Genomic DNA, 9811 nt, shown 5'->3' with positions numbered 1-9811 from the left:
TTCTCAAAATATGCTATTTCATGTTTTCGTGCATGTTCTATTTAACCCCAGGATCAATAAACCTACCACTCATTAACATCAGTTACATTACAATCACGGTTATTAAGGGGACGGCGTGGCGCCGGTTGGGAGCGTGGCCGTGCCAGCAAACCTGAGGGTTCCTGGTTCGATCCCCAGCTTTTACCAATGTCAGGTTCAAACTAGGGCTGCAACTAACGATTAATTTGATAATGGATTAATCTGTCGATTATTACTTCGATTAATCGATTAATAATCGGATAAAAGAGACAAACTACATTTCTATCCTTTCCAGTATTTTATTAAAAAAAAACTGGCACCATACTTATTTTGATTATTGTTTCTCAGCTGTTTTTACATGTTGCAGTTTATAAATAAAGGTTTATAAAAAAAATTAAATTAAAAAATACAATTAAATAAAAAATTGCCTCTGCGCATGCACATAGCGTGGATGCAACAAATCGATGACTAAATTAATCGCCAACTATTTTTATAATCAATTCAATCAATTAGTTCTTGCAGCCCTAGTTCAAAAACTGATGACATATATTAAACAAGACGAGAAGCAAAGAATCAAACAGAGACAGAATTCAACTTGGCTCAGTGAGGAGAAATGTATACATCCGTACCCTTGCACAAAGATTGTACGCCTCCCTTTATTTGGACCTTCCCTGACCACATGGCAACAGCTGCTTCCAAAGGGACGGGGGGTCGTAAACAGCCGTCGCCTTTGATTACAAAACAGTTCAGAAGAAAAGGTCGGTTCAAAAAAAGAGGTCGTAAAAGAGTTCAAAAAAGCGGTGCCTGGAGGGGAGTCTGGTCCTTCTTCCTCTTCGCTTTTGTAGTTCTTGGGTCAGACAATATCTTTCTGTTGATTACAATACATGAAAGAAACAGAAACACCTTCATGTTGCTTCCCCCCCTACACAGTGGAGTTTTACAAGCCTTCTCTTGGTAGGTTCAAAGACAGCTTTTGGTCTTCTCGCCAGGTATTCATTTCAACACAAAGTATTGTGATAATTTAGATAGAAGGCAGCTCCCGCCATCAGTGTGTGAATGTGGAAATAGTGTCAAAGCGCTTTGAGTACTGTTGCGTCTGACCAGTCTTCCCTCCCAGGGAATTAAAGTCACTAGTCAATCCCAAATTCTTACAGATGGCATATATGCAGAGTAAGGACCATCAAGACAGAATAGGAATATTAACAAGTTTTACTGAAGCTTCAGGAGACCAGCCCACATCAATACATTCATATCGGCTTCTCGAATTGGTCTCTCATTCAAACGGAAGAGCCAACTTCTTGCACACGAAGAAAACCCCCACCCTGTCCAGAAAGGAATACAGCCTCATTGTTCTACTACAGATAAGACATAAGGGAGTACTCCAACTCCTACAGTGCAAGCCTTCAAGGTAACACACACAGTTTACTTGCGGACATAAAATGAAAAGTACAAATAGAAAAACACTAGCTGCTTCAAACATGAATATGAATAAAGAAAGAACTCTTAAACATATATGCATTCTCCACAGTACCTTGAAGGTAGAAAAGCGCTACACAAGTATAACCCGTTATTATTATCACCTTATTGCTGGATGCGCTCCAAAAGTACTCACACACATGGAAATCTTTAAACCAGGTTTTATTTAGAAATATAGTATTTTGACACAATATACGTTTTTTAAATATTGTTCTGACTTCTTCAGAGACATATTTTTACTTGAGTGTTTAAATAAAATGTTTATTTTTTTTAAACTGGTGCATCACTTCCGGTTTATATGAGGTCACTTCCTGTTGTCGTAGTCCTTGGAGTACAGATCATCTCAGCCCCAGTAGGTTCAATCGAATATCTCAGTATAAGTTCAGATCGTGGGGAAAGACGTTAATGTCTCCTGTTTTCATATTAGCGTTTAAGCGAGCTGATGAGCGAACTGCATCGCCGGTCTTATTTTGATTTAAAATGATAATACTAACGGTCGGGAGTTGTACCGCCATTCATCGTTACGTGGCATACGTGTATACCGGGGGTGTCCAAACTTTTTCCAGCGAGGTCCACGTGGATACAGTTCGAAGGATGTGGGGGCCACTTTGATAAATGTTGTACAAAAGATGAACAGGCTAATTGGGAACCATCTACGGTCGGTAATATCATCAAAAGGTTCAGAGAATCTGGAGAAATCACGGTACTGCATCAAAAAGCGACAATAGTGTGTAAAGGATATCACCACATGGGCTGAGGAACACTTCAGAAAGCCACTGTCCGTAACTACAGTTGGTCGCTACATCTGTAAGTGCAAGTTAAAACTCTACTATGCAAAGCCAAAGCCGTTTATCAACAACACCCAGAAACGCCGCCGGCTTCGCTGGGCCCGAGCTCATCTAAGATGGACTGATGCAAAGTGGAAAAGTGTTCTGTGGTCTGACGAGTCCACATTTCAACTTGTTTTGGGAAACTGTGGACGTGGTGTCCTCCGGACCAAAGAGGAAAAGAACCATCCGGACTTTTCTAGGCGCAAAGTGTAAAAGCCCGCATCTGTGATGGTATGGGGGTGCATTAGTGCCCAAGACATGGCTAACTTACACAGCTGTGAAGGCACCATTAATGCTGAAAGGTACATACAGGTTTTGGAGCATGCAAGCAACGTTATCATGGACGCCCCTGCTTATTTCAGCAAGACGATGCCAAGCCACGTGTTACAACCGCGTGGCTTCATAGTAAAAGAGTGCGGGTACTAGACTGGCCTGCCTGTAGTCCAGACCTGTCTCCCATTGAAAATGTGTGGTGCAATATGAATACTTTTAAAATCTGTACTTGTACTTTCTCAATTATTGTACAATTTTACAGAAAATAGTTTCTTTTTTGGCACTTAAAATCATTTTCTTCAAGCGTTAAAAAGACCTGCTCTAGTTTGCGATATTGCCTTTAACAATTTCATTCTAAGTACTTTTTAAATATGTCTTTAATCTATTTTTGAGGTTGAGTGACATTACCGTAAAGTAACTGCTGTACTTTCACATTTACCCTTGTTAATTACACCAAATGTAAATGTACAGTCTGTTTCCATTGCAGCACCTTTACGCCAGTAAAAAAAAAAAGCCCAAAACTTATAAATCATATTTATGAGATAAGAAAGTTAAAATTACAAGATAAAGTTGAAATTATGAGATAAAAAGTCAGAATTATGATATAAAAAGTAATAAAATTAAAAAAAATACAATAAAAGTCAAAATGAGAAAACAAAAAGTCAAAATAATGAGATAAAAAGTCATAATTATGAGATTAAAGAAATTAAATTGTGAGCGTGCAGTGCAGGCAATAATGCAGTTCATCATTTCTATGTTCTATCACATAAATACAACTTTGCATCGCATTGTTATGGCTTTTTACTTTCTTAGCTCATTTCAACTTTCTCCAGGTTTTGACATCCATCCAATTTCTACCACTTCAAGTCGCCACCTCATCGCAGGTCCAACACAGATAGACAGACATACTGGGAAATTAACAAACGTTGCTAGGAGTGGTGAATCCATACGAGTAGAAAGGCCACAGAACAGCACCTCCACTTCCGGTTGAAAGCTCAGTCCAAACAGTAAGAGTTTGGCGTAAAGATGGCGTTATAGCACCAACAATAACACAACACTCTTTTAATATCTTTACACCTCATACTTGCAGGTTTTTATGTCATAATTATAACTTTCTTATCTCCTAATTATGACTTTTTATCTAATAAACATGACTTTTTATCTAAAAAATATGACTTTTTATCTCAGTAACATGACTGTATCTCATAAATATGACTAATACACATTACTTTTTATCTCATAAATATGACTATCTATTAAACATGACTTTTTAGCTCAATAACATGCCTTTTTATATAATAAACATGACTTTTTATCTCGGTAACATGACTGTATCTCATAAATATGACTAATAAACATTACTTTTTATCTCATAAATATGACTATCTATTAAACATGACTTTTATCTAATAAACACTACTTTTTATCTCGGTAACATGACTGTATCTCATAAATATGACTAATAAACATGACTTTTTATCTCATAAATATGACTATTAAACATGACTTTTATCTAATAAACATTACTTTGTATCTCATTAACATGGCTTTTTGTCTAATAAACATGACTTTTTATCTAATAAACATATTTTTTTTATCTCACAAATATGACTTTTTATTTAATAAACATGACTCATAAATATGACTTAATCTAATAAACATGACTTTTATCTCATAAATATGACTATTAAACATGACTTTTATTTTATAAATATGACTCTGTTAAACATGATTTTTAATCTAATGAACTTTATTTTGTATCTCATAAATATGACTTTTTTTTATAAACATCACTTTTTATTTAATAAACATGACTCATAAATATGACTTTTTATTTGATAATCACTTTTTATCTAATAAACATGACTTCATCTAATCAACATAACTTTTTATCTCATAAATATGACTTTTTTTTATAAACATCACTTTTTATCTAATAAACATGACTCATAAATAATTTATGAGTCATGTTTATTAAATAAAAAGTGATTTTTTTTATTTAATAAACATGACTCATAAATTATTTATGAGTCATGTTTATTAAATAAAAAGTGATGTTTATAAAAAAGTCATATTTATGAGATAAAAAATAAAGTTCATTAGATTAAAAATCAGGTTTAATAGAGTCATATTTATAAAATAAAAGTCATGTTTAATAGTCATATTTATGAGATAAAAAGTCATATTTATGAGTCATGTTTATTAAATAAAGTGATATTTGTGAGATAAAAAAATTATGTTTATTAGATAAAAAGTCATGTTTATTATATAAAAAGCCATGTTAATGAGATACAAAGTAATGTTTATTAGATAAAAGTCATGTTTAATAGATAGTCATATTTATGAGATAAAAAGTCATGTTTATTAGTCATATTTATGAGATACAGTCATGTTACCGAGATAAAAAGTCATGTTTATGAGATAAAAAGGCATGTTATTGAGATAAAGAGTCATGTTTATTAGATAAAAAGTCATGTTTAATAGATAGTCATATTTATGAGATAAAAAGTTATGTTGATTAGATGAAGTCATGTTTATTAGATAAAAAGTGATTATTAAATAAAAAGTCATATTTATGAGTCATTTTTATTAGATAAAAAGTGATGTTTATTAAAAAAAAAGTCATATTTATGAGATACAAAATAAAGTTCATTAGATTAAAAATCATGTTTAATAGAGAGTCATATTTATAAAATAAAAGTCATGTTTAATAGTCATATTTATGAGATAAAAAGTCATGTTTATTAGATTAAGTCATATTTATGAGTCATGTTTATTAAATAAAAAGTCATATTTGTGAGATAAAAAAATGATGTTTATTAGATAAAAAGTCATGTTTATTATATAAAAAGCCATGTTAATGAGGTACAAAGTAATGTTTATTAGATAAAAGTCATGTTTAATAGATAGTCATATTTATGAGATAAAAAGTCATGTTTATTAGTCATATTTATGAGATACAGCTCATGTTACCGAGATACAAAGTCATGTTTATTAGATAAAAAGTCATGTTTATTAGATAATCATGTTTATTAGTTTAAGTCATATTTATGAGTCATGTTTATTAAATAAAAAGTCATATTTGTGAGATGAAAAAAATATGTTTATTAGATAAAAAGTCATGTTTATAAATACATTAATATGACTTTTTATTTAATAATCACTTTTTATCTAATAAACATGACTTCATCTAATCAACATAACTTTTTATCTCCTAAATATGACTTTATCTCATTATTTCACATGAGTTTATCTAATAAACATGACTTTTTTATCTCATAAATATGACTTATCTCATAAACAAGACTTTGTATTTAATAAACATCACTTTTTTATCTCATAAACTTCACTGTATCTCATAAATATGACTTATCTCATAAACAAGACTTTGTATTTAATAAACATCACTTTTTTATCTCATAAACTTGACTGTATCTCATAAATATGACTTTTAATCTGATAAACATTATTTTTTGTCTCATAAACATGACTTTCTCTCTCATACTAATGATCGATTAAGGTATTTTTTGTGGCCGAAAGGGGCCACCATAAGTGGCAGATATATGAACCAGAAGTTTGATGTCACGATAACCGAGTGTAACAAAATGAAAAGTAACGCGCAGACGTCATTACGGTAATCGTCCTCGCAAAGTGTTTATTGGTGGGACGTGGTGCCATACGTCACAGTGACGTCACTCATCAGGCTAAGAAAGCCGCAGTTGCGTGAAACCGGCGTCTTCCAACTTTTTACTTTTTTTTTTCTTCCGTCTCTCCTCCGGCGCCCCCGGTTCGCGCTCCGTCCTCTGTGGGTGACTTCGCACATTCGAAGAGTTCAGTCCCGGTTCGGGCCACGGCACCGCCGCCTCGAGTCACCGTAGAGCCGCCCGAAGCAGTTTGGAGCATCTGCTAACAGCCAGCTAGCTTAGCTTAGCATAGCTAGCTTAGCATAGTTAGCTTAGCCTAGTTAGTTTGTTGGAGTTAGCTTAGCATAGTTAGCTAGCTTAGCCTAGTTAGCTCGGCTGCCGTCAGTCCGGCGGGGATGAGAAGAGGAATATCCGGCTTCTGTGAACGTTGTCCGCCGGTGTTAATCATTGACGGAGCTGGCGGTTGCGCAGTAAACTGAAGCGAGCAGCGGCAGATAAAAGTAGGTAACGTGGAGGCTGACGGGGGCTAGCCAACTATCTCATGTCCACCCAGAAGCGAGAGATGGCCAGTGACACCGAGAACTGCTTCACCTGCCGGTCCAACGGAGACGGCGCGCCGGGCCCACAGTCCCGCGGCTCCGGCGACACGACTCGCCGCCGCCGGTGCCAGTCCGAGACCGGAGCCGACGACGGCGGCGGCGCCCCCACCATGAAGAGTCTGGCGCGGCTCTGCAGCAGGGACGAGGAGGAGAGGGCAGCGGCTCTGGAGGAGCTGAGCCGCGGGGTCCTGGTGTGTCTGGGTCTGGACCGGCCCGGCTCCACTCGCCTGGGCAAGGACACGCTGCTGCATCTGCTGCGGCTCTCGTCCTCCTGTCCGTTAGCGGAGGTGCGCGCCAGAGCCACGGAGCTGCTGCGAGCCGCTCAGGTGGGTGCATATGCAACATGTACATTTTTTTGTTTATTTCCACTTGTCACGACATATCGATATCACGCGGATCGATACAAAGTTATCGCGGTTGCTGCTTATTTCATCAGACATTTAGTGACGCAAGACTGAGATGTGCACAAACAAGCCACTGGGACACGCCCACCCCGGAAGCAAACACGCCCCCTTTGTATTGACACGCCCCCCGCTTTTGGCTTTTGGTCTCAGCAAGTTTTTTTTGTCCTATTGTGGAAATATCAAGCAGGTTCGCTGGTTAATTTTCAGCCATGTGGTAATTATGTCGGTGACTTTGAACTTTTTTTAAGCTTTAATACATTTTTCAAGGCGAGCTTTGGAGATTAAGAACTCTTCTGCAGGTTGAAGCCCCGCATGATGAAATATTCGCCATTAGTGACAGAAAACTGGGGGCTCGCATCAGACAAAAGTTTCTGATGACCATTTTTACACGACACTTTGTCCAAACTTTAACTTAAACTTAATTAAAGGATGCGAGGGGCCATTCTCTCTTTTTTTTAAAATGTTTTTATTTAATTTTTATTGACATCCAGCATCAGACATTCCTATTGACATATTTGCATACATCATACACAGTGTTTCCCATAAACTGGCAAGATACCTGTGGCGGTGGGGGCGTGGCTATGGGCGGGGTCACCATGACATCGAGTAATTTGCATAATTTACTACAATATGATTTTCTCTAAAAAGGCTCAAAATAATGTATACTTACTAATTAATAATAACAGTTTTGTTTTAAACGTCCATCCATCCATTTTACAATATATTTACAACACTTTATATACATATTTATATACAGATTTGAACAATAAGTTATTCACTGAAATATATTTATTAATTGTGGTTCTTACAAAAAATATATTTTACAAAATATAAAAGCTAAAATGTCTCTTAAAGCTCTGCCCCTTTAATTAGTGCATACTAAATAATTTATCTTTAGCCTACTACTACAACCATATTATTTACCAGCAACATAAAGTGAAACAGAGGCAGAAGTGTCCTGCCACAGTCAGTAACAAATAAACAGAAAACAGTAGTGGTTAAATACAAATAAGGCAAAAAGAGAAGTATCCTACACTTTTCTTTTGTAAAGTAAATCTGAACAGCCTATATGGGCATCTACATCAACTACCCGGTATATGATTTGCCTGAGAAGCTGGACAGGACAAAAAATAAATAAATAAATATTTTTTTTATTTGTGGCGGACGTAATTCTTTCGTGGCGGGCCGCCACAAATAAATGAATGTGTGGGAAACACTGATACATCTATTGGTTGCCCTAAATGGCAAAATATTGTTTTTGTTTATATCTCAACAATGCCACCCCTGACCCCAAAAGAAAAAAAAGAAGAGAAAAACAGCCAAAAAAACAAAAACAAACCAAAGTAATAATAATACTATAAACAAATAGATAAATACAAATATATAAACAATAATAATAATAAATAATAGAATATAAACATATATTAAATAATTACATACAAATAAATTTAGCATATTTTAAATTTTCAAAACCAATACAATATAAACACTACCGTTCAAAAGTTTGGGGTCACCCAAACAATTTTGTGGAATAGCCGTCATTTCTAAGAAAAAGAATAGCCTGTCGAGTTTCAGATGAAAGTTCTCTTTTTCTGGCCATTTTGAGCGTTTAATTGACCCCACAAATGTGATGCTCCAGAAACTCAATCTGCTCAAAGGAAGGTCAGTTTTGTAGCTTCTGTAACGAGCTAAACTGTTTTCAGATGTGTGAACATGATTGCACAAGGGTTTTCTAATCATCAATTAGCCTTCTGAGCCAATGAGCAAACACATTGTACCATTAGAACACTGGAGTGATAGTTGCTGGAAATGGGCCTCTATACACCTATGTAAATATTGCACCAAAAACCAGACATTTGCAGCTAGAATAGTCATTTACCACATTAGCAATGTATAGAGTGTATTTCTTTAAAGTTAAAACTAGGTTAAAGTTATCTTCATTGAAAAGTACAGTGCTTTTCCTTAAAAAATAAGGACAATTTAATGTGACCCCAAACTTTTGAACGGTAGTGTAGATTTTATTAAAGTTTGGCTTCGGTCATAAACATGACTTTTTATGTAAGTGTACAGCTCTGGTAATGGGTACATTCGCACCCACCTGCACAAATGTACAGTACTTCAAAATGTAACAATCAAAATAAATATGACTTTTTTTGTTTACTAGGGCATGCATATATAACATGCATTAGTTTGACCATGTCAAATCAACGATAATAAAAAGGAGATGCTTGGAAATAGCATAAAAATGCCCCAAAAACTTGGAAAAACGCGATTCATAGCGTTACTTTTTGGTGTAACCATCATGAGCGTGTTCAGGTATATTTCTTTTATATTTTGATAAATCATCATATTTATGTATTACTAAATTTAAATAGGTATTGATCAATCTTTAAGCTGTGTATTTGATTTCAGTTTGCTTTTGACATCTTATTTAGAATTGTAGTTGAAACTTTTACAACCTTGTGTTGCGCTCATGATAGCGTAACCAAACTAGATTTCATTTAATGATCTTATTTTGAATATTTATTCCCTTTTTTACATTTAGTATATTTAAATATTCATTTATA

The 9811-nt window shown here is 35.2% G+C and overlaps 1 protein-coding gene across 2 annotated transcripts in view; it reads left to right on the top strand.

The window, feature by feature from the left end:
- Positions 1-6274: 6274 nt before the first annotated feature.
- The window catches only part of sesn2 (sestrin 2), a 30972-nt gene continuing 27435 nt past the window's right edge, over positions 6275-9811 (top strand). Inside the window, exons 1-2 of one of the 2 annotated variants that reach the window (XM_062047248.1) lie at positions 6275-6741; positions 6795-7166. In XM_062047248.1, the coding sequence (XP_061903232.1) occupies positions 6804-7166 (363 nt within the window). In that variant the 5' untranslated portion in view covers positions 6275-6741; positions 6795-6803. Of the gene's footprint in view, positions 7167-9811 lie in introns of both variants that reach the window. The other variant, XM_062047247.1, reaches the window with a different exon arrangement.

This window comes from Entelurus aequoreus, linkage group LG05 (assembly GCF_033978785.1).
Source record: "Entelurus aequoreus isolate RoL-2023_Sb linkage group LG05, RoL_Eaeq_v1.1, whole genome shotgun sequence".
In the NCBI taxonomy this organism is placed as follows: Eukaryota; Metazoa; Chordata; class Actinopteri; order Syngnathiformes; family Syngnathidae; genus Entelurus; species Entelurus aequoreus.
The sequence above is the reverse complement of the archived record's forward strand: the minus strand, read 5'-3'. Positions and strand labels throughout refer to the sequence as shown.